The 25,514-nt window shown below is 39.5% G+C and overlaps 3 protein-coding genes across 6 annotated transcripts in view; 1 reads left to right on the forward strand and 2 right to left on the reverse strand.

Annotated features, from left to right (window-relative positions):
- The window catches only part of jhy (junctional cadherin complex regulator), a 33,009-nt gene extending 20,648 nt beyond the window's left edge, over nucleotides 1-12,361 (forward strand). For 2 of the 4 annotated variants that reach the window (XM_034889533.1, XM_034889537.1), the window contains 3 exons: nucleotides 8,200-8,286; nucleotides 10,382-10,510; nucleotides 11,431-12,361. In XM_034889533.1, the coding sequence (XP_034745424.1) occupies nucleotides 8,200-8,286; nucleotides 10,382-10,510; nucleotides 11,431-11,640 (426 nt within the window). In that variant the 3' untranslated portion in view covers nucleotides 11,641-12,361. The remainder of the gene's footprint in view (nucleotides 1-8,199; nucleotides 8,287-10,381; nucleotides 10,511-11,430) is intronic. The other 2 variants (XM_034889534.1, XM_034889536.1) reach the window with 2 other exon arrangements.
- A 3,429-nt stretch (nucleotides 12,362-15,790) lies between these two features.
- bsx (brain-specific homeobox) lies at nucleotides 15,791-18,803 on the reverse strand. Its single transcript, XM_034889547.1, has 3 exons — nucleotides 18,446-18,803; nucleotides 17,647-17,837; nucleotides 15,791-17,015 (listed from the first exon to the last, which is right to left on the reverse strand). Exons 1-3 carry the CDS (start codon nucleotides 18,687-18,689, stop codon nucleotides 16,773-16,775), a joined length of 678 nt encoding a protein of 225 aa, XP_034745438.1. The 5' UTR covers nucleotides 18,690-18,803; the 3' UTR covers nucleotides 15,791-16,772.
- A 3,728-nt stretch (nucleotides 18,804-22,531) lies between these two features.
- The window catches only part of lim2.1 (lens intrinsic membrane protein 2.1), a 4,517-nt gene continuing 1,534 nt past the window's right edge, over nucleotides 22,532-25,514 (reverse strand). Inside the window, exons 2-5 of the mRNA XM_034889550.1 lie at nucleotides 25,270-25,451; nucleotides 24,346-24,495; nucleotides 24,041-24,175; nucleotides 22,532-22,753 (exon numbers count right to left, since the gene is read on the reverse strand). Coding sequence (XP_034745441.1) covers nucleotides 22,692-22,753; nucleotides 24,041-24,175; nucleotides 24,346-24,495; nucleotides 25,270-25,444 — 522 coding nt within the window. The 5' untranslated portion in view covers nucleotides 25,445-25,451 and the 3' untranslated portion in view covers nucleotides 22,532-22,691. The remainder of the gene's footprint in view (nucleotides 22,754-24,040; nucleotides 24,176-24,345; nucleotides 24,496-25,269; nucleotides 25,452-25,514) is intronic.

Consider the following 25,514-nt stretch of genomic DNA (forward strand, 5'->3'; position numbering starts at 1 on the left):
ACTAGCTGACTGAGGGGACTTTTTTCTACGTTCCTTTTTTTGGTATTGTAGTGCTTTGTAGTGGAAAGCTAGCTTGTTTTCAGGTGGTGGTAGAATTTGATGGATCTTTTTTCAATTGTAATTTGGAGCAGATATTGGCCTAGTTCTGCTCGGAAGTAGTTATTTGGAATGTGTCTTAGTAGGTGTAGACGATTTCTACAAAATTCTACATGAAATTTCTCAACTGGGTGATTGTCTCAGTCAGTAAATTTTATATGATTACTGAGAGGGCCCCATATTTTGCTGCAATATAGCGCAATGGGTTCGATTACTGATTGAAATATTTTTAACCAAATTTTAATTGGAATGTCTGTTTTGATTTTTCTTTTAATTGCATTGCTTGATTTGTCTCTTAGCTTATTCCCACCCATTTCGAAACTACCTGATGAACTTATATTGAGACGTAAATATGTGTAGTTTTTCACATGTTCTAATTGAACTGTATTTAGATAGAATTGATCCTTACTGTAATTTCCAGATCCTTTATGGAAAATCTGTATTTTGGTTTTGTTTATGTGGACAGTCAGAGCCCAGGTTTGACAGAAACTGTGCAGGAAATCAAGGTGTTATTTTAGGCCTTCTTTTGTAGGGGACACCAGCACTACATCGTCAGCATATAACAAGCATTTGATGTCAGGATCTCCCAGAGTGATACCAGGGAACAAAGTCGGGGACGGGCAGCACCCCTGTTTCACTCCCGTTCTTGCGGAAAGAAATGTTTTTGTTGGTGGCCAATTTTAACAGAACATTTGTTGTTTGTATACATAGTTTTTATGATATATGGTTTTTCCTCCAATACACATTTTAATCAATTTATAGAAAAGACCAAAATGCTAAATTGAATCTACAAAACATGAAAAGATGTTTCCTTTGTTCTGGTTTATTTGTTTGTCAATGAGGGTCTGGAGAGTAAAGATGTGTTCTGATGATAACATTCCCCCCCCCCCCCCCCCCCTTAAGGTGCGATATTTTGGGAAAAATCCAATTTGACTTTTGCTCAGGATATTGTTTCCACTAATGAATTGTAAGATTCTGCTATTCATAATACTGCAGAATCTTTTTGCCAGGTTACTGGTCACACACATTCCTCTGTAGTTATTTGGGTCAAATTTGTCTCCATTTTTGTGGATTGGGGTTATCAGTCGTTTGTTCCAATTAGCTGGGAAAATACCTGTATTGGATGATATTGAAAGCTTTTAGGATGACCAATTTGAAAATTTAATTTAAAATGCAATCAGCACCACAGGCCTTTCGGCTGTTTAAGCTTTTTCATTTTGTCTGTTAGTTCTTGTTCTGTAGTCAGGGCGTCAATGGGCTTCTGGTAGTCTTTAATTGCTGATTTGAGGATTTTTTATTTCCTCTGTATTTCCTGTTGGCCTGGGTTATTTTGTTATTTTGCCGTAAAGGTTAGTAAAATGTCCCCCATTTTGGATTGCTAATTCCTTCTTAGATGTTGTGTTTAGTTTATGCCAATTTTCCCAGAATTGATCGGACTGTATTTATTCTTCAATTAGGTTTAGCTGATTTTTGTTATGTTGTTTCCTTTTTGTTCTTAGTAAATGTTTGTATTCTTTTAGTTTCCTCCGTAAAGAAGGCGTACAGTTTGGTTATTTGGATCCCTGTGTTTCTTATTGGATACATTTCTTAGTTCTTTCCTTAGATTTTTACAATCATTATCAAACCATTTTTCAACACCAATATTTTTTGTTTTTCTTTTCCACTTTAAATTGGTTAGTTTTGCTCCCTTGTCAAAAATGGCATTTATGCCGTTAATAGCTAAATTCACACCTTCTTCACTGTAAGGAAAGGATATACAAAGAAAATCATACAAGAATTATTGGATTTGTGGACTGTCCAGTGCCTTTCTGTAGAGAAAAGTGCTGCTCGCAGTCCATTTGTGGGACTGGGTAAAGATTTGTAGATTAATCGAATCTGGTTCTTGGTGTTTGAGATTTCCTCTACTCAGATAGATTGTTATTTTAATATGGTCAGACAGAGGAGGAAGGAGATTGACTGTGAATGCCTTGATAATAAAAATGTAAAGGTCAGAGATAAAATAATCAACTGTACTTCTGCCAAGGGAAGAACTGTGGGTGCATCTACCGAAAGTCTCCTCTTACTCTCCCATTGACAATATATAGACCAAACGTACGACAGAGCTGTAGGACTTGTGTCCCATTCCTGTTAGTTCACTTGCTGTAGTTGTTTCTGGGGGGATATGTGGGGTTTATTAGGCTGCTGTTCCCTAGTATGTGCAGGTTTACATGGCTGTCTATAGTGTTTAATTTCTCTGGTGTTCTGGCGTTCAGATGGCCACAGTATAAAATATAACCTTGGCTCTGAAATCGGTTTATCGCTCCTTCGAGTATGGGGAAACTCCCCTTATTGAAATAGGGTGACTCAGAGGGGGGGATGAATGTTGGACAGAGGAATATATCTTTGTCACCTGAGAGACCCCTTTTGATTGAATCCATTGAATTTCTCTGTGACCTTTTGGACAACCACCTTTACACCAAGTTTCCTGGAGGACAACAATGTCAGTAGTGTTGATCTCCTGTAACCATGCATTCTTAGGACTGGAAGCCCTGAACATTCCAACAAGAGATAGAAAAAGACATCATACTTAATTACTTAATGTTTCTAAATGAGGCTGGGACATCCAAGTCTGTTCTCATTTAGCAGCTCTAGGACTCTTGTAGTTGTAGGGCACCACAACTTTTTCATTAATGAATTTTCCATTTGTGCTGTGTCTGTAGTGCAGGAGATAAGGCCGGTTGGGCAGGATGAAGTGAGGCAGGTGTAGACGAGGTTGGGTGGGGTGAGGAGGATGCAGTTGGGGTTGGTGGGGGAGCGGTAAGTTGTGGAGGACATACTGTGGCTTTCACAGGTGGCTGGGTGCAGTGGGTGAGGTGGAGGCCTAGCTGCTCCTGAAGGTTGTCAACTTTGCTCTCTACCCTCTGCAGTCTCTCTGTCAGCATGTTCAGCTCTGCCTTCTCTCTCTCTCTCTCTGGAATTCTCTTATTTCTTTTGCCAGTTCATTCTTCAGACGGTCTCTTTCTTGTTTATCACTTTTTAGCTCTGTTTCCAAGTCTTTGTGCTGCTCTCTGAGCCTGGAGAGCAGCTTCTCTGTCCTGGTGTCCAGACAGAACCTGTTCCCTCAGATAGACCAACTATATTTCCAGTTGTGTAAACTGTTCGGAGGGTCATTGTGTTTTACATCTGACCTTGATCTGAACTGGTTGGGTCATATTCTCTTCTTGGAGCTTCAGATGTGGTGCCGCTTGAGGGAGTGCTGTCAATTTGGCTTTCCTGGATGGTTTCGCTCAGGGTTATCTTCACTCTCTGTGCTTTTTTATAGTCTGAAAGTCTTTCTGAAACTGTTTTAGGTTGTACCACCTTGTACCATAACTGTCCCATTTTTGTAGATGCTTGCTACCCAGCTAATATGCTAGCTCCTGGGTTGGCGTTTAACTTCAGTTCAACATATTTCTTTAAAAAACAGAGTTTTAAAGTAATAACATAAAATTCTTCAAACTATTAGCAGTTGTCCTTAATAATAATAATAATAATTCAAATAATAATACATTTATTTATAGAGCGGTTTCCATCGAAGTGCTTTACAGCAAGAATACACTTTAAATACAAACAGTACAAAAAATGTAAAATCAAGAAAGTTAAAAGTAAATAGCACTATAAAAATACATTAAGGATAAATGAGCATTTAGGACTCATAGGTAGCAGTGAATAAGTAAGTCTTAAGCTTCGATTTAAAGACCCCAATTGAACATGCCAGTCTAATATCCACTGGAAGACTGTTCCATAATGTTGGAGCGCGAAATGAGATGGCTCGCTCCCCAACCGCTTTCTTTCTAACCTTTGGTGCTGTCAGCAGCCCTGACCCGTGGGTGCGCAGCAACCGAGAAGACACATATCAGAAAGATATTCTGACGCAAGGCCATTCACACGTAGTCACTCACTTTGTAGAAAAATTGGTCTAGATTGGAGAGCGTTTTTTTTTCATCCTGATGGTGGCAGTTGACAGTTGATGTTTTCTTTCAGTTGTTCGGCAAGTATTTTCTGGTTTTCCTTGTTTTCCTTTTCCTGATGTTTCTTTTTGTTCCTTAAGGTATAGTTGAGTTTTCATTGTAGATATTTGGGAGTTTGTCTCATTTTCGAAAATAAAAAAGCAACAAAAAAGTACCAAAAGTCAGGAGCTCATTTTGAAGGACCGGCTTCTCATTGAAACTTTCTCTCTCTCTCTCTCCCTTCCTCTCTCTCTCTCCCTTCCTCTCTCTCTCTCTCTCTCTCTCTCTCTCTCTCTCTCAATATTGCTTTATTAGCATAAACAAATAAAATGTGGTTGCCAAACCAGTTTACAGAAAATTCATATGCAGTACATGTGACATACTTAATAAATAGATGTCACCTAGATTCTATACTGTACTGGTTACTATAAAATACACTATATTACAATCTCTTTCTGCCTCACTTTCTCTCTATTTCCCCCCATCTCTCTATTTCTCTCTCTCCTACCTTTAATAAGTAGAAGTGTAAAACAATTTTTATTTAATATGGCATTTTGAATTTCTGAGAATTTTGGCATATGGTGATCCATCCAATAGTTAGATATTTCAGTGCACTGACCGAGCAACATTTGGAGCCACGTCACTTGTGTGGCTGAAAGCATAAACACAGTCATAGGGTGTGAGGCATGTGCGGCAGAGCATAAAACAGAATCTGGCTTCATCATGTCAAGAACCCCCAAACAGGTCACCCTGCCCTATTTGATCAAATTTTGTCCCAAGGAGTGTCATCTGAGAATTTTATTGTTCTTTTATTGATATATTTCTATGTACACAGATACATACACTTAATTCAGGGTGGGAAATTAGCACCCTCAACCAGCCAATGGCGGCTTCTTTTTTAAAGTGGCGGGTGACTTTGCCTTGTACACCAGCCACAGTGGCGCGTAGAGTTATTTTCAGTGCTAGTCTGTGACATTGGTTTAAAAAATGTGGCAACATATCCCCAGTATTAAGAGGCCCCTCGCCGAGCCAGCAATAGCAACTGTTGAGGGCCTAGTAAAGAAAAAGAGAAGGTATTTTTTGGATAAGTGGGAAAGGAAAAATGAGGGAAAAGATTTGTAGGGTCGCCTAAATTGGCAGTTGATCAGACATACATTCAAATTCCCTCTGGAAATAGACAGTATTACATGCTGCCCCTGATAGGGGCAGTACATTACAACTTGACCTACTTTCACTTAACTACGGTGCTGTAAAGTCTAGACTCAATCAGATCTCCATGATCTGCATAAAGACAATTCAGAGGAACGTTTGCCTTTAACAGAGCAACAGTAATAACCTTATAGACCATCATTACTGAGATTAAACTACATTCTGGGTTATATTTGAACTGGATAAGGTATTCCATAAACACAAATCTTGCAACGCACATGAACAGATGCGCAATATTTGAATCCGAAGTTTGCAGAAATACAAAAAGATTTATAGTACTGCTCAAATAAAATGTACAAAGTCTTTGGCAATTAGACTCCATTGCTATACAAATCTTTTGAATATCTATATATAGGGGTAGAGAACTATCAGACCCCCCAATGGAATGTAGATACTGGTGTTGGCGACAAAGGAGCCCAAAGACCAGACTCCAGACCGGTCAGCTGGAGTAGATAACTGGAGGTGGAAGGGGAGGTGGGGGGTTGCACTCTTTGCATGCAACAACAGCAAGTGAGAAACAATTATTTAAAGCAAGGTTGTGACTCTGTGATTGGCCCTTGCCATTGTAAATGTGCTGTATTTATATAGCGCTTTTCCAGTCTTAACAACTGCTCAAAGCGCTTTTACATCTACAGGGAACATTCACCATTCACACACATTCATACACTGTGGCCGGGGCTGCCGTACAATGTGTGTGAATAAACATTCACACACATTCACACTCCGATGCGCAGCACCGGGGGCAACTCTGGGTTCAGTGCCTTGCCCAAGGACACTTCGACAATGACTGCAGGGGCAGGGATCGAACCACAAACCTTCCGATTGGCAGGCAACCACTCTACCACTGAGCCACAGCGGCCCATTGTGTAACGATTCGGGTTGGTTTAGCAGGAAGGTGAACGCCTCCAACGGCTGATTTGAGTTAGGTAGAGTATTGATTAAGAGTTAGGTTTTCCTGAAAGAATTTACGCTGAGCTACAGTAGCTCACACATGAAATAGCACCCTCTTGAATTATTCTACTGTTGCTAACGTACATTCATAAATCATTGGGGATAAAGGAAAGTGTGGTAGCATACAACGTTAACACCTTTACACTCTCGCTCGAGATCACTGTGTCCAAGCCGAGGTGCAGAGCATAACCTAAGGTTATGCTCTGCACCACAAGAAGTCACTAGGCCAGGTAGAGCGAGCTACTATACTGACAGGGAGAGATAGAGACTGTATCATTAGAAATCGGTTGAACGTAAGGGGAAGAAAGTAACTTCCAGCACAGCACAGCTTAAGTGTCTTTGCTAGTTTAAGACCGACGCAGTTGTCAATTTCCCGTCCACTAGGATTACCCTGTGTCTGACAGGGTGGGGGGGGCGTGGCATCACGATGATGGCTCTCCATCACGCTGGACAATGAAATGATATTGTCCATCTGCTAACCCTATAGCCTTCTTTACAGACAACCAGTCCATCCACTGTACTTACTGTTGAACCTACTCTTCTTGAGAAAATGCAAACAATTTGTTCCTTAGAGGAACAACTAACTTTAACTTAGAGGCAATAAAAAGACCTCAAGTCATCCAAGTCTAATATGTCAATATCAATATCAAGTGCACTGCCATACAGCTGGCAAAGATGGGACCCCAGGAGCAGAGTGTGGCAATAAAGGCTTTAATTTGTTTTCACATCACTTTTACATTTTCACATTTTTTAAATGTCGCACTGTTGCTTGCTCTGTAGGAAACTACTAGAACTGTAACAAGAGTTATCTCGAGACACTTTACAGATAGAGTAGGTACTCTATCTGTAAAGTGTCTCGAGATAACTCTTGTTATGATTTGATACTATAAATAAAATTGAATTGAATTTTATTTGCTTATATTAATAAAATATGTATTTATAATACAAAATAATTTATTGAAGCAATTACTAAACTAGTGCACTTTCTTTTTATAAATTTGAATTTCACAAAAGTGGCTGGTAAAATTGGGCATCCACCAGTGGCTGGTAAAATTGGTTAATTTCCCATCCTGCAGTAATTTTGTTGTTTTTAGGGATACAGATATCAACGACGTTCCTCCGTGATTGTTCAAGGGACGCCGGATATTCCACCCATATTCCATTTCCCTCTTTTTAGGCCGGATGTCTGTTCCCTTCCTCTTTTTTTGTGTTGGCGTTCGCACCCCGGTGGATTTCTAAAGACTATGGTTAACTGCTCCTCAGATCTCTGCAGGGTAAATCCAGACAGCTAGCTAGACTATCTGTTCAATCTGAGTTTTCTGTTGCCCGGCTAAAACTACTTTTGAACATACACATGTTCTACCAAAACAAGTTCCGTCCCAAGGCTATTTTGCAGCGCGGTACTGTGGCTCCGGCCTTCGCTTAGCACCTCCCAAGAGGATTTTGATTGGTTTCAAAAAATGCCAATATACCAGAGCACGTTTTTCTCCCATCCTGCAATCCTGTGGGGACTAGCCAAACGATTTGAGACAGGGATACAGTAGTGTATCTCATCCATGTACAGTACATCAGTAGTAGTGACTATTCTTCACTTTCTGGCAACCTCTTATAGTTCAATAGAATCCACTGAATTATAAAGTTGTATTCAGTCAGTGTTTTTGCGTTTCAATGTGTTACAAATTGTTTGGTGAAGACAGTGTCACTCACATTGTGGCTCTGTTTCACCCTGTTGCCTGCCAGGCATTTGGTGTATTATTTGTGATTTAATTCCTAATGCACCATTTAAATTGAGAGACATCAAAATTGATCCAAATTGCGGTCTGGGAACTTATTGTTTGAGCCATGGTGCCATTTTGACAGCCATCAAAACAAATGGAGTTCAAAAACAGTCAGCTTCAAATTAAGTTATCAAAAGTGTCACTTGCACACTTGCAAAACATAAATCTCTCTCTGTCTCTCTTCCTCTCTCGCTCAGGCATACAGCCTGAAAGACTACAAGCAGCTGAAGTCCGATATAAATCTGCGAGGCCTGGGTCCTGACTACTCGGCCATTGAAAAGACAGTAAGTAGCGTCCTGACAATGTCAGTCAGCTTCATTTCAGCAGAAAATTGTAGTTAGGTGGGTTCATTAATCTAGAAATTGCTCCGATGGATTAAGATATTGTTAGATGAGCAGGTTTGTCATTTTGTTTTCTGAAATAATCAACATAACTGTGAAAATGTTTTGTAGTATTGGTGAATATAATTTGGGAATGCTGCTCTTGGTTTTTGGAAGGGGGTAATATATCCAGAAGTTTGGTTTGCAGTTTCTCAATTAATGTGGACATTTTTACCCCACACTGGGATCCTACATTGGGATAGAGGTTGTCCAATATGGTTTTTTCAACAGCTGATTGGCTGATGACAAAATTTAGAGAGCAGGGCCGACGGCCAATGCTATCTGATAAAATACAACTATTTCATAATAATAACAAATGAGACCCTAAATTGCTGAACTTAAATGAACATTTATTTAACACTGTTATTGACTGCATTGTCTATGTTTAGGCTGTGTTTAGTTGTAGGCTATAACGCGCAGCGTAGTTTTGAAATTTGGACAGAGGGCTTCACAGTTACACATGCCCAAAAGACAAATCTGTTGAATATTTTACTCGTCGGCAGTAAGAGTGGGGACTGGGGACGCCCATAAGATAGTTTTTTGACCCATGTAAGCTAATTTAGCTTGTTTAATTCTTGCTTCCATTACGCTGAAATCTGCCCTAAAATGGCAAAAACTGAAACAAGGGGGAGCGCTAACTTTGTTCTACAGCAGCCACACTGCCAAGGCTGCAGATGTGTCTGCAGACATATTTTGTTAATTAACCCTTATAATTGCTGTTTATCCCAAAATGGCTTCTGTATTATTCTGTATTCTGTATTCTGTAGTAAAAACTCTTACTTTGTTCATTTATCATATAAAGCCAATATAGGGTAAATAATAGGTAAGCTGAAAAATCATATAATAAAAGATGAAAAAAATCCTTAATGATAAATAGACCAGAATATTGAGAGGCTAAATTATATATGATAAACTAAGCCAGACAAACCCTTAAACAAACAGGTACACACACAAGTTCACACTAAGTCAGTTCTGTGTTAGGCCACCAAAAGGTGCTTCTGCACTTGGCAGTTCATCTCATCCACCACAAAAAGGATTTCCATCACATGTGGAAAGCTATTGGGCGATTTTACTGCCAGAAATATTTATGTTCACAAACAGTAAGTAAGTTTAAAACAAAGCTGAAAGAAATAGTATGGATTTGTTGAGCGATAGAAAGAGTCCCTCTTTGTTCTCACTGAGCAGGGCAGCTCACAAGCAGGGCGACACACATCTGCCCCTGTAGCTTCCATGTCAGCAGTCTGGTATATTTGTATATGCATGTATCTATTTCAGGAGAGCTTTTCACCAATATGAGGCGGAAATTAATATGGAGACTAGCGTTTTTTGCTTTTTATATTTGAGAGCCTCTCTGGCCTTTAATATTCTTTTCTAGACAAATACACTCGAAGATGATACAGAAGAACACAATACAAAAGCTGCCCTGCATACCAGGATGTTGTATTAATTTGCTGTGAGGCAATATCAGTTGTAAGGAGTAACTCGCAGGAAAAAATGTGATTCAAATTTGTTTGGACATGATTAGCTGTCTTTCAGTCTGTCTCCTGTGCCTAAATCTGGATGTCCACTAGTGTCATTGTGTTTCCACTGACCCTCTTCCAATTGTCCGAGTTCATCATTTAAAGGCTCCCATGCTCTTCCAATGATACAATTACATTTAAAAAGCAAATGAGAGTACCCCTAAGAAGTTAAGTGCTTTGTGCTTTGATGTATCTTTTGTCAATCCCCTGTTGTAAAAAGTGAGGATGTTTGGCCAAGTTACACTAGATTGAGCCCTGGGCATCTCTAGGTCCAAGCCTATTAGTGAATGATATGTGTAAATGTTGATAGGCCAGCTGAATGGCTCCCTGTGTGTTTTGTTGGCCTGCGTTGAGAGGCTCTACCGGGGTGGGGGGTGCACACAGAGAAGGGACTTAAGGGAGAAATGGCTCAGTTAATTAAACCCTCTTTTATAATCTACCTTCTATTACTCTCTCTCTTTCTCTTTCACCATCATCATGCTGAGAAAATGAAACGACAGAAGCTGTATTCAAATGTGATCCGTGAGCAGAACAAAACCATTAGCAGGATTCCCTTTCTACTGGCCAAGGACCCGGAAGGCAATGACAAGAAAGTTCCCAGGATGAAGGTGTGTGTGTGTGTGTGTGTGTGTGTGTGTGTGTGTGTGTGTGTGTGTGTGTGTGTGTGTGTGTGTGTGCAAGAAACAACAGGCATGTGTGCTTGTTCACAAGTTGTGACCAAGCAATATATCAAAGAAAGAGTGTATGAGATTAGGGAGAATGTCACTGCATGGTTCCAGCCTGGGAGCTGTGTTACAGAGCTTCAGTGTTTAGTGTTTGCTGTAAGTGAGGGAGTTATCTGGATTCATTCAGCACAACATTGTTGATCCTAGATAACTGCTTTCACACAGCTGGTCAGCAAAACAGTATCATTTATTACAGTAAAATACTGTATATTGAATAATGAATAACAGTTGTGCTCTTACTGTATGTGTATTTAATAACGTATTATTGTGAATGAATATAATCAACTCAACACACCCAGAGAATTAAAAGCTAGTACGTTATTATACTCCAGAAAGGAGCACTGCAGAGAAAGTGCAGATGAATGCTTAGCTTGATAGACTTAAAGTCTTATCATTGTTCACCAACAGAATTACACATAACATAATACGTACTGTATTTTGTGCATCAGTAGTCTCATATTGTCAGACCTTCCTCGACAGTGCTGTGGAGGAAGGTCTGCCTATGTGTGCCAAAATAGCCTTGGGACAGAACTTGTTTTGGTGGAAAAGTAGTTTTAGTCGTCGATAGAAAACTCAGATTGGACAGATAGTCTAGCTAGCTGTCTGGATTTACCCTGCAGAGATCTGAGGAGCAGTTAACCTTAGTCCTTAGAAATCCCCCGGAGGTTAGAACCCCACCACAAAAAAGAGGAAAGGGGAATGACATCCGGTCTAAATGAGTGTTTTACAGGCATTTCTGATATTAATGTTATTAATTAGTACATTAACATACGTGGATCTCTGTCTCTCTCTTTCAATCTCAGGCTTTGGAATATGCCAAAACAATAGCCAAACCCCCAGTACAGTCTCAACCAAAACAGAGACCCAAACACTGGTCCAAAGGCTTCACAGAGCCTGCTCCTTACTTGGAGGACTTGGACGTCTCCCAGCTGGCCACGCTGGAAGTCCTTCGAAAACGGCATGAAGAAGAAAAGCAGGCTGTGGCACGCTTCAAAAAAGTACATGCTGTCTGAGGCAAGGTGCAATTCACATTAACAGTCCATGGAACCTGTGCTCTCATAGATTCACACTCCAAGACGTAGGAAACATGTTGCTGCCTTATTAAATTTGCTAAGCCTAGTGTCACATCAGCATTCATTACCACGTACATTTTGTACAGATTTTTCAAAATAATTACAAAAAGATGGAAAAACATAATTTCTGAGGAGGTTGGCAGCCTCAGCCAGCATCTGTGTTACTTTTAACATTGTATGTCACCAGGTCAGATTGGACAAAAAAATTGTTTTCTCCATAGATGCCAGAGAGTAGATTTACAATGGTCATTTTGTTGCTTGGATTTGGGATTTGTGCTTTCTTAAATTCTTGGAAGTTAATGGAGACATAAAATCTCACAACTGCCACCACGCCACACAACACACAGAGGAATTAACCACCGAGACCCTAACTCCTTGATGTAGACTTGACTACAGCGTAGGAATGGCCTATAGTTCAGTGTTTGATTTATTCTCTTGATTGTTGTAGCAGCTTTTAATGGTACTGTCATGCATGATCAGGCAATGTAGTGTTTTCACTCCTTGCGTACAGTAATCATGTTTAATGACGTTCTCTCCCTGACTGTGCACTTGAAATGGCTATGCAACGTTGCAAAAATGCAAAATAGAGCTTTTTATCTATCTTACTATGATCTTCTCTGTATAAAACATTACTGGTATCAAAAACATGTTAACACATGTAGAGCGTGTGTCCCATCTAGGATGAGTCCTCGGCCGCGGCCCTTTGCTGCATGTCATCGGGGGGATGACATGCAGCAAAGGGCCGCGGGGGAGAGAAAGGTGGTCTCTCTCCCCAAAAATCCAAACATAATCTTAACAAAATCAGTCATAGTTATTAGAGTTGCTATGTACCTGAAGCTGTTGTACAGCTTTCTGAAATATCTAATTACCTGTATAGCCTATACAGGTATTTAGATATTTCAGAAAGCTGTACAACACATTTAAATTCAAGGCACTCATTATGTTGTCTGATCTATAGGAAAAAAGCTATATTAAAAAGTATGTGCATGTACAGTTTGGCATGGGTCTGAAAGGGAACAGGTGGACAACTACCACTTTGCACTGTGGACTATTACATTAAACCTGATGTTCTTGAATTCTTCTTCAGTTTGCTAAGATGAATGATGACGCAGCTGTAGCTCTTAAATATAGATCAGTCCTTCCTTTTGTAATATATTTAGACACACACACATGCAGTAACCATCTTATTCTTAGATTTGTATGCAGTTAATATATTGATTTACGTAGTTGCACTTAGTAAATGTAAAATGTTCAGACAAAACTGTATGTATCTACTGTATCTGCTCAATAGACAGATATTAAACTGTGTCTCTCAGACAAAGAAGAGATGAACTTCACTGGAGACCTATTGGCCTTAATGAAATTAAGTTGCAGTAGTATGTCAACAGTGACATTGAGCAATCCTAGAATCAGTCTGCTTCCAACTATCCCACACCACCAGCTAATGCCCCCACACTCTCTTTTTCATGGAAGACACAGGTGATTCCCATATTGTTATTTTAGCCACATTATAACTTTATCTCCTTTCACCTAATTACTTATGGTTACACTGTTTGAATAAAAGCACACACTCTTTGTTGTGGGTCTGTTTTCTTTTCTTTTACAGTGTAGAAACTCCTGGTCAAATGAAAGATGACACTGATAGGGACAGTCCTTCGTGTTGTAGCCATCTTCCAAGTAGTAACTCCTCCCTAACACAAAAACACTCTCAAGCAGCTCATTTTACTTATTGGACCTCAGATCATTATCAAAGCACTATTTACCTCTGTGCAATATTTTAATTAGATTATAGGCTCTATTTAACCCATCATGGACTCTTTGAAGCTCTGTGTTTTTAGTGTTAAGTCCTCAGATGCGTGGTTGGAAACAAATGACAGAGCCCTTTTTAATTTAATGAGAAACGCTGCCTATCCAGACGGAGTCTCTTTGCATCTTTTTTAGGTCCCACCTACTCATTTTTGGCCATTGAAATCCAGTTAATTGAAGGAGTCTTTCACCGCTATACATGAAGGAGGCCAAATTAGCATCCCTTTCTGCCCATTGGGAAGCTAAGGCAGACGTGGACGCTTTGATGTGAGAAGCACGCTTTCACAAAGCGGCAGGCTTCCTGAAAATGAGCTGATGGCCCTGCTATTAGGTCCAAATGCAGATGTGTCCATGTGTTGCAAAACGCTTAATCTTTTAATTGATCACCTTCTGCATGGCCTATTCTCCAAATTGTTTTTTTCCCCCTCACGGCCTGTTAATCACAATCACATTGTCAAGATGACATGAATTGCTTTTCAAAAGGCAGGAAAAGATGGCAAATCCAAAAGAGGATTTTATGTTATTGTGCTAATGACGCCCAGTTAGAGATGCAGCTTGTGCTAAAACAATTTAATACATGTAATAATAATGTGTGTGGCTCACATGTTATCAAATTGATAATTAGTCAGTAAAGCCTTCCGCCCCTCCAATAAGACCACAGTAACAACTGGACAATAAATAGCGAGGCAGACTGCTCTTTTATGAATCTGCTTCTACAGTCCTGTAGACAGCTCTGCTTTGGACCAGAGGGAACACACTCAAGTGTGGCAAAGTGGATTTTTCTTTTATTAATTTTAGTCAATATGCTGAACATCTGTTGAAGAAGGTTATTTTATTGAGACATCCTGCTGCGTGGACCATTTCATCAGTTATGAATTGATAAAATAACACTGAAAGTTAAGAAATATTTAATTCTTTTTTTTTTTTAATCCATCATATTGATAAGAACACCCGCCCTGCACTGCTGCAGTAAATTCCAGCTTCAAATAACAAAGTTACACAAATTATTCAGAATTTTTGCTGACAGTAAAATCCCAAAATATGCTAACATTAATATTAAATCTCTTTTCTTTTGTGGATTTTGGGGTTTTGTTCCATTCTTTCTATAAACAATACTGCAAAAGTTGTTGCTTAACAGTATCTTAATTAAAGGCGTATTCATTTTTTTTCATTCCTACAAAACTAAATCTGGACTATCCTGATTAATAAAAACAAATTGTAAATTAAATATTTCCAAGGCCACATTCTGCACTGAAACACCCAGATTTATGTTGGCACACTGAACACAATAAATGCTTCTGGATTATTTTGAACTCCACTACATTTCTGGCATATTTTATTTCTTGGCATATTAAATTCTCTGAGCGAAAAAAACACCAACCTTTTTTAGGTCAAATACATACATTCATATTAATTAACAGTGTATTAATGAAACAGTGGTGTTGACCATAGTAATTCCAAATAAATGAAAAAGAAACATCTTCATGAAAAATATAAGACTTATGGATCATAGAGCACCTGCCCATAGGACCATATGTTTTTCACACAGGGAGTCTTCCTCTGGATTTACAAAGACACTATAATAGCAGAAATACGTAACTGTTCAACATAGCTCTGCCACTAGAATCCTTTTTATTCTGAAGAAAAGAAACATTTCTTTTGATGGTCGGGACAAGTACTGTAGATATTTCCTTCAGACTTTGTTGATGATTGGTTTTCTTGAGTACATCCATCAATCCACCACAGGGAAAGACTGCTGCATTACTGCATGCACGGCCCATGTGCCCCCCCCCCCTCCCTTGGAGTATTCTGAGCAATGCACTGGTGCAAAAACATACAACATACATAAGTATTAGAAATCAGTGTTGTGGTCACATTGGTTCTCTTGTCTGCTCAGTATTAAAAAAATAGGCAAATAGAGATGTCTAATCCCTTTATCAAAGATAATTTCTGCTGAAAAACAATACACTAAGTTACTTGCTGTTTTGTTTGATATCCATCCTCAGCTAAGCATGATTCAAATAGAAATGTGGATATGAACATACAACACTTTAAGAGGCTTATTTTTAGTGAGGAATACATCAGACCATATTCACCTGCAGTCTGGTGTATTCAATTCAATTCAATTCAATTTTATTTATAGTATCAATTCATAACAAGCGTTATCTCAAGACACTATACATATAGACCACACTCCAGAATTTACAAGGACCCAACAGTTCCAGTAGTTTCCTCCAGAGCAAGCAACAGTGCGACAGTGGCGAGGAAAAACTTCATGTATGTATTTATTTATTTATGTATGTACGTATTTATTTGTAATTTCTTGCTGTCTATTTGTGGGAGTTAAACCTGGCTGGGGTCCATGCTGTGGAGACAACAGCGTTTTGAATTCTTTCTTCTTGGATTCTTGAATTTTTTTAACATGATCACAGGATCGCGTGCACACGTGCATCTTAAATAATAACATTACTGGTATATTTTATGTTTTTCTTTTTATTGCTATTCCAAATAACCCCCGCTAGGGCAAGGTAGAAACATGTAAACAACAAAGAGAAAATTAGCCTTAAAAAGAAATAAAGGTTCAGAATAATTGAAGCCGAGAACCGATTATTATCATTATTTATATAGGCTACTATATATATATTTATATATATTTACAGACACAAATATAAATGTCAGACACTGAAGTGTCTTAGACCAAAACTTCATTTACAAAACGTTAAACAGACGGCAAATGAAATATAAAAAGTAAATTAATTGAGAAAAAAGAGGGAGAAAACAGTTGAGTAGCATGGAAAATGTCTTTTAGAATAAAAGTGCGGATGGATGGGGCAGGGCGATGCGTCTATACAAAGCAAGGAACTATTTATCTGGGTTCTTTATAATCATTCCTACATAATCTGAAAAATTAAAAAGACAGGTGTGACATTTCAGAACAAAAAAGTGTCTAGACATTTTAGTAATTAGGCTAATAATAATAATAATGTTATAATAGCGTGATATATTCTGTGTTTTGTCAGACATAACAACCCGAAAATTCAGCATAGAAGTAAAGGGACAATTGTTAAAAATCAATGGGCCCGTTTTGCATGTTTGAATAAATTATTATAATAGGCCTATAATTATTTAACGATGTCATATGGATTGTTTTAAAGCAGTTAACTAGCCTATATATGTAGGGCCTATGTAATGGGAGGGGGAACCAGTGTTATCTACAGTGCATTTACAGTGTCAAAGTCGTTGCTTATAAAACGATGTTCAGCCTACTATAGTAGATGATCCGGGGAACAAATGTCTTCCTCGATATCCACATCGTCGTCGTTTTCCTCCAGCAGGTACGAGTCCGCCTCCAGGCCGTGTTTCCGCTCCTCCGCGCTCCCGTCGTTCAGCTCGCTGCCGCTGGAGTTGTCCGCGGACCGGTCCTGCTCCCCGGCGGGCTTCCGCTCGTCCTGCGCCTTCCGCAGCTGCTTCTTGTGCTTCATCCGCCGGTTCTGAAACCAAGTTTTTACCTGCATGGGGGAAATTGAACAGGGGTGAATTATAGAAAATGATAATACATATATAGGTTGATCCCTTATTGGTCTGTAATCTAAAGGAATACCCAACTATATCAATATCAATATCAGTATTTTTTGCAGTTATTGTTAACTTAATTTAAATAACATAAACGACGCCTCTATATTTTCTACTGAATTTACTTTATATTCAGAATAACATAGCCTATGTTGAATTGGAAATTTAATCTATTCCCTGATTGTATTTCATTTATGAAGGCTAGTATTATTATAGGCTACTTTAGAATAACACATAAAGTAATTTGTCAGGTGTGAAATAGCCAAACTTTTAGCCAAAATGAATTACTCTTATATAATATATAAAAGGAGTTACTCTTACTGGATGCCTATCGTCGTGATCTATGTACTAACAAGGCCTGAATATAAATATTTTAAATGAATCTTTTCTTTTTTTTTTAATCATTTCTTTTGGGGATTGCCACCCTTCTTTTGGCAATACCGGACAGAATAAACAAAAGATGGACGTTCAGAAAGCATGCTTTGCTCAGCATCCCTGCATCTCCTGCACTATGTGTGTGTGTGTGTGTGTGTGTGTGTGTGTGTGTGTGTGTGTGTGTGTGTGTACCTGTGTCTCGGACAGGCTGAGCGCCGTGGCCAGCTCCACTCTCTCCGGTGTGGACAGGTACCGCTGGATTTCGAACCTCTTCTCCAGGCCAGACAGCTGCGAGTCGGAGAAGACCGTCCTGGCCTTCCGGCGTCTGCAGTGCTTCCCTGGTAACTCTGCGTGGTGCTGGAACAAGGTTGGCATCTGCATCCCTACAGGGGAGAGGAACCAGCAAATAGAATTCAAACTTTTCAAAAACACACATTTCACACAAACTCTTAGCATTTCTGAGAGACTAAGTTCACTGTAACGTAATTTATAAGCATTTATTGATTTATAGTTTGGTATTGCTGTCATCATGACTTATTAGGGAAAGCATAAACTATTTGAGCCGAATTATTTAAAGCATAATCAAAGCAACAATATTTGCTTTTTTACAACAGTTGGACATAAATTAAGATGCAAATAAGTAAGTCTATAAATAATATCAAATTATGAGCCCGCATTTAAATGCAATAAAAGTGAACTTTTATATTATGTTATTCCCTGAGTGAAAATGGTCTAACTGAATGATATTCTAGTTATTGTTATTTGCTGCTCAACCATTGGCCATCAGAGTTCAGCTTTCATTCATGCAACGCTCTAGGATGGGATTCGTTCATTAGATCATGTTATATTCTCAGACTCATTATAGTTATATAAATCATAAGTGTTGACAAAGACTTTCCAAATATATAGACTCCAGTCCTGTAGGCTTACATCTGACAAGTTTAAAGGCCTCTCCCTGTGCACCTGCACGTGCAGGCTCTCCCGTGCTTACCAGAAGTGAAGAAGTACTGGTGATGCTCTGGCTTGTGGAGAGCATGGTGCGGATGTGGCGCCAGTATTGGGGTTGGCATCAGTGGGTATCCATACTCCAGGAGGGGCATCCGGGAGGCCAAGGAGCTGCAGAACGGCGAGGGAAGGACCTCTCTCAGCGGCTTAGGTTTGTGCAATAAGATGTCCTCAATGAAAAACGACGTGGACCTGTGCGTGGGCGCCGCAGACGCGTAGTTCATACTCATGATGTTAGTTTGGGCTTGTTATTTTCCTGCCTTTAAAAGCTGCATCAGCATCGGCCTCTCCTCCACAAGTCTCCGGGCTTAGAATGAGCCTGTGTGGGATCAGTGAGGGATACTGTGCCGAGCATTACATATCAGTGGGAGGGCACATTTCCAACAAGCATTTATTCACACAGATAGCGGATTGGGGAAATTGATTTACGCATCAGCCAATTAGAGCGCTGGAGAGGCGGAGGGGCAATGTGAGGGGCCTGTTCTTCCTCCTGATTGGCTGAGACGCATTCGTAGCTGGATGGTGAAAAACACACCAAGTCCAGAAATGCAGCGCACCTGGGACCGAATCACAGTTGATTTGAACAGCAACTGAAAATCCAACCCAGAATCTGCACTCGATGCGGTGCTTCTGTGGTCGCCTAGCAACTATGCTGTTTTGGCCAAGTTCGCGAGCACATTTGCCTTTGTGGAAGAATGATTCTTTATTTAGCCTAAATACAGTTTGTTAAATATAGTTTCCAAACAAAATTTTTATCAAATTTAAATAATGAATAGGTAAAGGCAGATGAAAAACAGCCTTCTGGCTAATTCTGTCATTTTGTACCCATTTTATTAATATGCACTGTCCGCTTTTTAAATAGACTGAATTGTAGTGAATGCAAAAGAAATATATAGGGCCTACTTGCTATCTCAAATGGGATCTGCACAATTGACCTGCAATATATTGCAACACATCCAAGAAGATTGTATGCTAAAAAGGCCGATTTGTGCCGTCAGGCGCTCGCCATGGTGCTGAAATTTCCGTTTATTGGTATGGGAGGCTGTACATTTCACTGTTTTGATTTATTGCCATATATATTCTGTAGGCCTAACAGTACACATGTTGGGGACTTCAAATTTTTAATAATAGGCAACCTATCCCTATTTCAAACATTTAAATTCACAGTAGTTTTGTAGTTGATTTCAAAGTAACTCTCTCCTTTAGAAAAATAGCTTTTGATAAGGAAAAGAAGTTGGTCAGTTGGCGGGGTTATATAGGTATTTCACTTGGTCTTATATGCTTTTATCATTTCTCACGGCATCATGGTATTTCTATTATATGCCTACAAGATGCCCGGATCTGCGCGATTTGGTGTAGCCTGACTTTTTGATGATCTGCTAATTGTTAGGGCCCGAGGCCCCATTGAAACTGAAGGAATTCTTTTTTTTTTTTTCTTTCTTTTCCCTGGCAAATTAATGGATTTTTGAGGAGCATGACATATTTAGAAACTCACTAAATTTGGGGGTGGCATCAATCCTGGTGAACATGTATGTATTTTAAGGGCTTCCGGAATAGGCGCACACAAATGGCTCATACCACATGAACCGTTTAAGGTAGAGTCTTGTGAGAGGTGTCATTGAATTCAGCAGAGACTTCCTTCTGTATTGGTAATGTTTTCCCCCGCCCACTATGCGTAAGCCACGCCCCTCTCATAACCCGTTGTAGTCTTATGTGAGGTATCAATGAACTCTGCAGAGAGTTCCTTTTTCATTGGTCAGGGTTTGCCCCCCCCCCCCCCATGTGCAAGCCACGCCCCCTTTCATACCATTTGAACCGTTTAAGGTAGAGTCTTGTGTGAGGTATCAATGAACTCAGCAGAGACTTCCTTTGTTGATGGTAAAGGTTTGCCCGACCCCTATGCTTTGGGGCTTTATTATTATTATTAATGTTAATATTATTATTATTATTATGACTATGACCTTTATTTCTATCATAACTTTAGGCCTAGGTTAAATGCCGAATTGGAAAATTTACTTTCTTTAACTTGAACACGCACCCGCAAAGTGTTTTGAATATTCCGGGAAATTGACTCGGGTAGCCTAACTTCTGCCCTCTTCCTTCATGCTCGTAGTTTTTGAATGAAGTCATGTAGCCTGTGTCACAGGAGGATTTGTTCTGCTACAGGTCTGTCTAGTAATTCCGCCCAAATTGGCTGTAATTGTCGGTATTAAAATCTGGGAGAGTACAAGTGCCGCTCCTGGCCCATTTGCAAAAGAAAGCGGTGCGCTGTAATTTGTTGATATGGTGTTGTCATCACATTTCCAATCAGGCCGGTTAATGTGAAAGTGTCTTAATGTAGGCAGAATTCACGCTGCAATGCTATTAGGCAATTAAGGGAGATGTTAGAGCGGAAGTTGTAATCCTTGGGCTGGAGGACAGGATTTCCATTTGATCAGATAGAGAAAGAACAAATTAATTACTGGGAATCAGTTGCGCTGGAAAAGTGCTGTTCTCCTGCATTAGTTTGCATAGAGTTGTGTTAAATGGACGTGTGCGCTCAACGTAAATTAGCATAGTTGGAGGGTTGCACATCAGACACCTTTTGGCATGGCGGGGACAAACGACTCAATAATAACTCCCATCCATGACTTAAACTGCTGCAAAATGCCCACAGTCTCCTAAAAAGTCATTTCACCCTTCCTCTCTGATGAGGCATATTGGGTCGCTATGTTTCCATCAATTATTAATCGGAAAAGAAAGGCCGAGTGACATTATGTAGCTTTGAAGTAAAAATAGGCCATAAAATAATCTTGGTGTTTTTTTTAACTAAAGGGAAATGAAGCATCGGAAAAGCAAAGGGCTTTTGAAGACTGGCCGCAGCAGATGGAGGTAACCCCGCTGCACCTGGCTGGGCGACAATCCCTTTCATGGAGCGCGCCAGGATAACAAGTTGCTTTTAGGGGGAAATTAAAAAGTAAATGAAACAAATGGCGATGAAATCGTCTTAAGGATCCGTTCGTGAGGCGTTGTAGGCGGCTTTTTGTGGCCATTTCATTAAGTAAAACGTTGAGCCGGTCAGGCAGTGCGTCACTTTGTTAAGTGGCCCGTTTGGATCAGAGGTTTGCAGCAGCGCACTGGGTTACACTGGGCTTATAGTGTACTAATCAGCCGTGCTGCTGATAGCGAGTAGGGGAAGAGAAGAGTTCACGCACTGACATTTATTTGGGACTTACATAAATAATAATCCAAGGAGCCTATCATAGGTCCTACTATGATATACACATGGTTTAAGATAGAAATACTTCGTTCAGTTTAAAGCTTGCCTATTTCATTCATTTCTTTTTAGCCGGGGTTAATGGTATTTTATATATTTAGTATACGATATTCTTTCAATAGGCTCAATTCCTAAATGCATCCACTTTTTCGACAGATTCTCCATGATATGGCGAGGTCAACTATAGATGAGTAGGCCAAAACGTATAGTTTTTATAGGCATATAAGCGCAGACATGTCTTTTGCTTTTACGCACAGCCCTTCAGAATAGTAGCCTACATTTGGCTGTTCTTTTCAATTAGACAAAGAACTAGACATCATTAGAAAACCACTATAAAACATTTGCATCCAGTTTTTTTTATTTGTTATTCTGAGTTTCAGGGTGTTGTTTTAATGCAGTATAATTAATAAATATCTCTGTATGGTTATGGACACTCATTATCATAAAGCTAAGGGTGGGGCACTCTATACGTCATCATTTTTAAACATTTGCCTAATTTCTCCCTCTCCTACTCACCCACGTACCTGTGTGTTCCTCTCTGTTTTATGTCATTTTAAACTGTCGGTATGTCTAATGTACTGTATTTTCTAGCCCTCCTTACCTTGGCCCCCTGTCAGGACGCCAATGCAAATGAGAACCTGTTCTCAGTGACTTGCCTAAAAAATAAAAATAAAGGTGAAATAAAATAAAAAAATAAAAACGAAACGTGACATAAAGCCAGCTGGCCAGCCTCTAAAAGCGTTATCAGACAACGCTAAAAGAAAACTGTAACTGTAGATAACGCACGGTGTCCGTGGATGGAAATGAAGAGTCACGTTCTGCCAAATCTTTTTATTGAACCCATTTCAATTTTGATCGTTCATTTTCCACAGGTACGCTCTGAACCATTGTTGGTGGGGAGAATGGACACACAGTCTGGATGCAGCTCTCGCGATCGTAATCCATGGCTAAATATCTGGGTGATGGTGTAGGTCTTCTAGTGAGAGTTAGTGCTCCTGGGGCATTCATGCATCCGATAGGCACACAAATAGAATATACCTGAAATGAAAGAAAGGATAGGTCTTTATTATCCATCAGGGAATGTCAATGCCATGCAGCATACAATGACTTATCTACATTTCCATTAGTTAAAAGGAGAAGCAATGTGGGGGATTGCTTATTTATTGACAACATGCACAAGGACGTCATTTGTGTCTTTTTAACTCAACAGCACCAGAAAATGGTGATGAATTGCTTTTTTTCAGGCCATGTTCAGTGACATTCTGAAAAAAAATAATGTTCTTAATATTCTTGTGTATGAGTCTATGGAGCCGATGGATTTGTTTTCATATTGCCATAAACCAAAATCATTTTTAGTGCAAACATAAATAGAGTAGCTTCATATGATAGGGGTGCTTTTATTTTGGCATCCAATTAATTGATGCAAATACAATATATATATTGTAAGACTCTTTAAATTGGTATTATGCTTCTGTTGTTACCTATTAGTACCTACATATTAGTTAAAATACGTGTACTACTTTGTAACTTAGATGATATTTTCAGTCTTGGGTATTTCAGCATCTGGATGATGTGTACCTCTAAACCATTTTCATATTCAGTATAGTGAAAAGCCTGCTGAACAGCAGGTAGTCCACAGCATGCTGGGGGATTCAGAAATGAGCACTTACTACAAGCATCACTTACTGATAATGTCACATCATTGATTCAGCTGCTGGACTATGGGCTGACCCATGTATGCTTCGACTGTTTTCTGCTAAGCAAGTGAGTTGTTGCATTGTGTAATATTACCTATAGTCTGTAGTTTCTGTTTCTTTATTACACATAGTACATGCAGTATGAATACCATTAGCTAGGTAGGCAACTAACTGTGGCATTGACAACATGTGGAGGTGAATACAATTGTATCTGCTATACAACATTGAATGTTTTAAAAGGTACTACATTATAAAATTAATCATGCATCTTAAAAGTATTTTCAGCCTGTTGCCTGCCAGGACTTCACTTATGTTCTCCAAGCAGTGATTTTATCCACACTTGACAGAGTGCTTCTCCAGGAACTCACTCAAAATTAAAAATTAAAAAGAAATTAGCATTTAGTAGAAAGCGATAGCAGCCAAACGTCACTGACTTTTACACTGAACACTCCATGAGTTTAACCCTGACAGTGTGATAGCACCACTGTGAACAAGAGGGAAGGTTTTTCTGCTGCAGCCTAAACACACTACCCCATATCAAACTGAATGGAAAGACCCGCATTTTTGTCTGATGGCAACGCAGCCTGTGCGGACCACGGCAGTTTGGTTTGTTGAGTTGCATGTTTACCTGAAAAAAAGGTGAGCACCACCGACACCCAGCCAATGATATAGGACCAGGAGAACCTCCAGTTTCCATAGCGTTTTCCATAGTAGTTAATAGTCACACCAGTATACACTGCCATTGCTAGAAACACTAAAAAGCCTGGGCAGAAAGGAGGGGAACATGTGAAGAAAATGTTTCTGGTAGATTGTAAAAATGCTTTCAGTTAGGTATTTTATTTGTCAACATGTATTTATCAATTGAGGTCATATCATTTGCAAAGACACTAAACAAACAAAGTACAAACACAAGACTATAGATTTGGAACTTACATGAGATGAAAAACAATATGCCTGCAGCAAAGGTTTTGTCAAACCTGTCGAAGGAGGAGTAATGGATGAAGGCCATAATGCCAATGATGATGCCAATGAAACAGGCCAAAAGAGAGAGGATCATAAGGGCACGGGTGGCATCTAAGTGGGCTGTGGACAGAGTCAAAGGTCAATTGAAGTCACTGGTTGGGGTCAGTGCAAGCCAACAGGGGTCAATGATGTAAGAGCTCCGACTATGTTAACAAGTTGACGAACAGGAAACATATTTGAGAAAAAGTAGACCTAAAATATCTAATTTCATCAATGCCAGATAGAAATCCTGAATCTATCAGCCAAATCTTTGACAGAAGTGATGGTGGTGACACATATTCAATGGAAAGTTAGGTTCTGTTTGGGAGGCAGAGGCAATCTTACAAGTTTTCATATTGCTTCTGATGTGTACGTACTTTAATTGCTTTTTATAGTAAATAAAGTATAACCATGTCCAAAATATTACAATAACCATATAGACATAGAGTAGGCATATTTAATATCAAAGTATCACAGCATTGTATTTGTAACTAAGTGACAGTGGAATGGCATATTGCCTCCATTTCTGGTATGTGATATGAAGATGTTGTGTGTTTGTCAAAAATGTCTCTAACATTAGACTAAAGCGAAAAGAGTTAACCCACTTCACTATCTTTTCTAACTATATAGGATAACAAGTTAGCCCAGCGGCACTTCCAAATTAAAATTAGAAATAAAAGCATATTGCTTTCCAGCTGGCACACGTGTTTGCTAGCATGCTGAATGTTTCACATGGTTACCTCCATTGCCAAGTAAAGATGAGCTTTACCTCAGCCAGTCAAATCGTTTCTGCCTCTTTCAAAAATGTTTGTAGAGCTATAGTTTTTATAGTAGTTTCTCCTTTGCAACACTTACCGATGCTGTCGTTGTGTGGGAAGCATTTCCCCGGCTTACAGTAGCGCCACAGGCCCTGGTGCATGTAGTTGCTGGACTGCCGATACTGCATCCAGTAATCGGTTGCTGTGGAAACAATCAGGAGGATGTTCCCCACGCCTGCACAGAACAAACCTCCACCCATAAAGCTGTACATCCTGCACCTGCGCACACACACACACACACACACACACACACACACACACACACACACACACACACACACA

Source organism: Etheostoma cragini, chromosome 13 (genome assembly GCF_013103735.1).
Source record: "Etheostoma cragini isolate CJK2018 chromosome 13, CSU_Ecrag_1.0, whole genome shotgun sequence".
NCBI lineage: Eukaryota > Metazoa > Chordata > Actinopteri > Perciformes > Percidae > Etheostoma > Etheostoma cragini.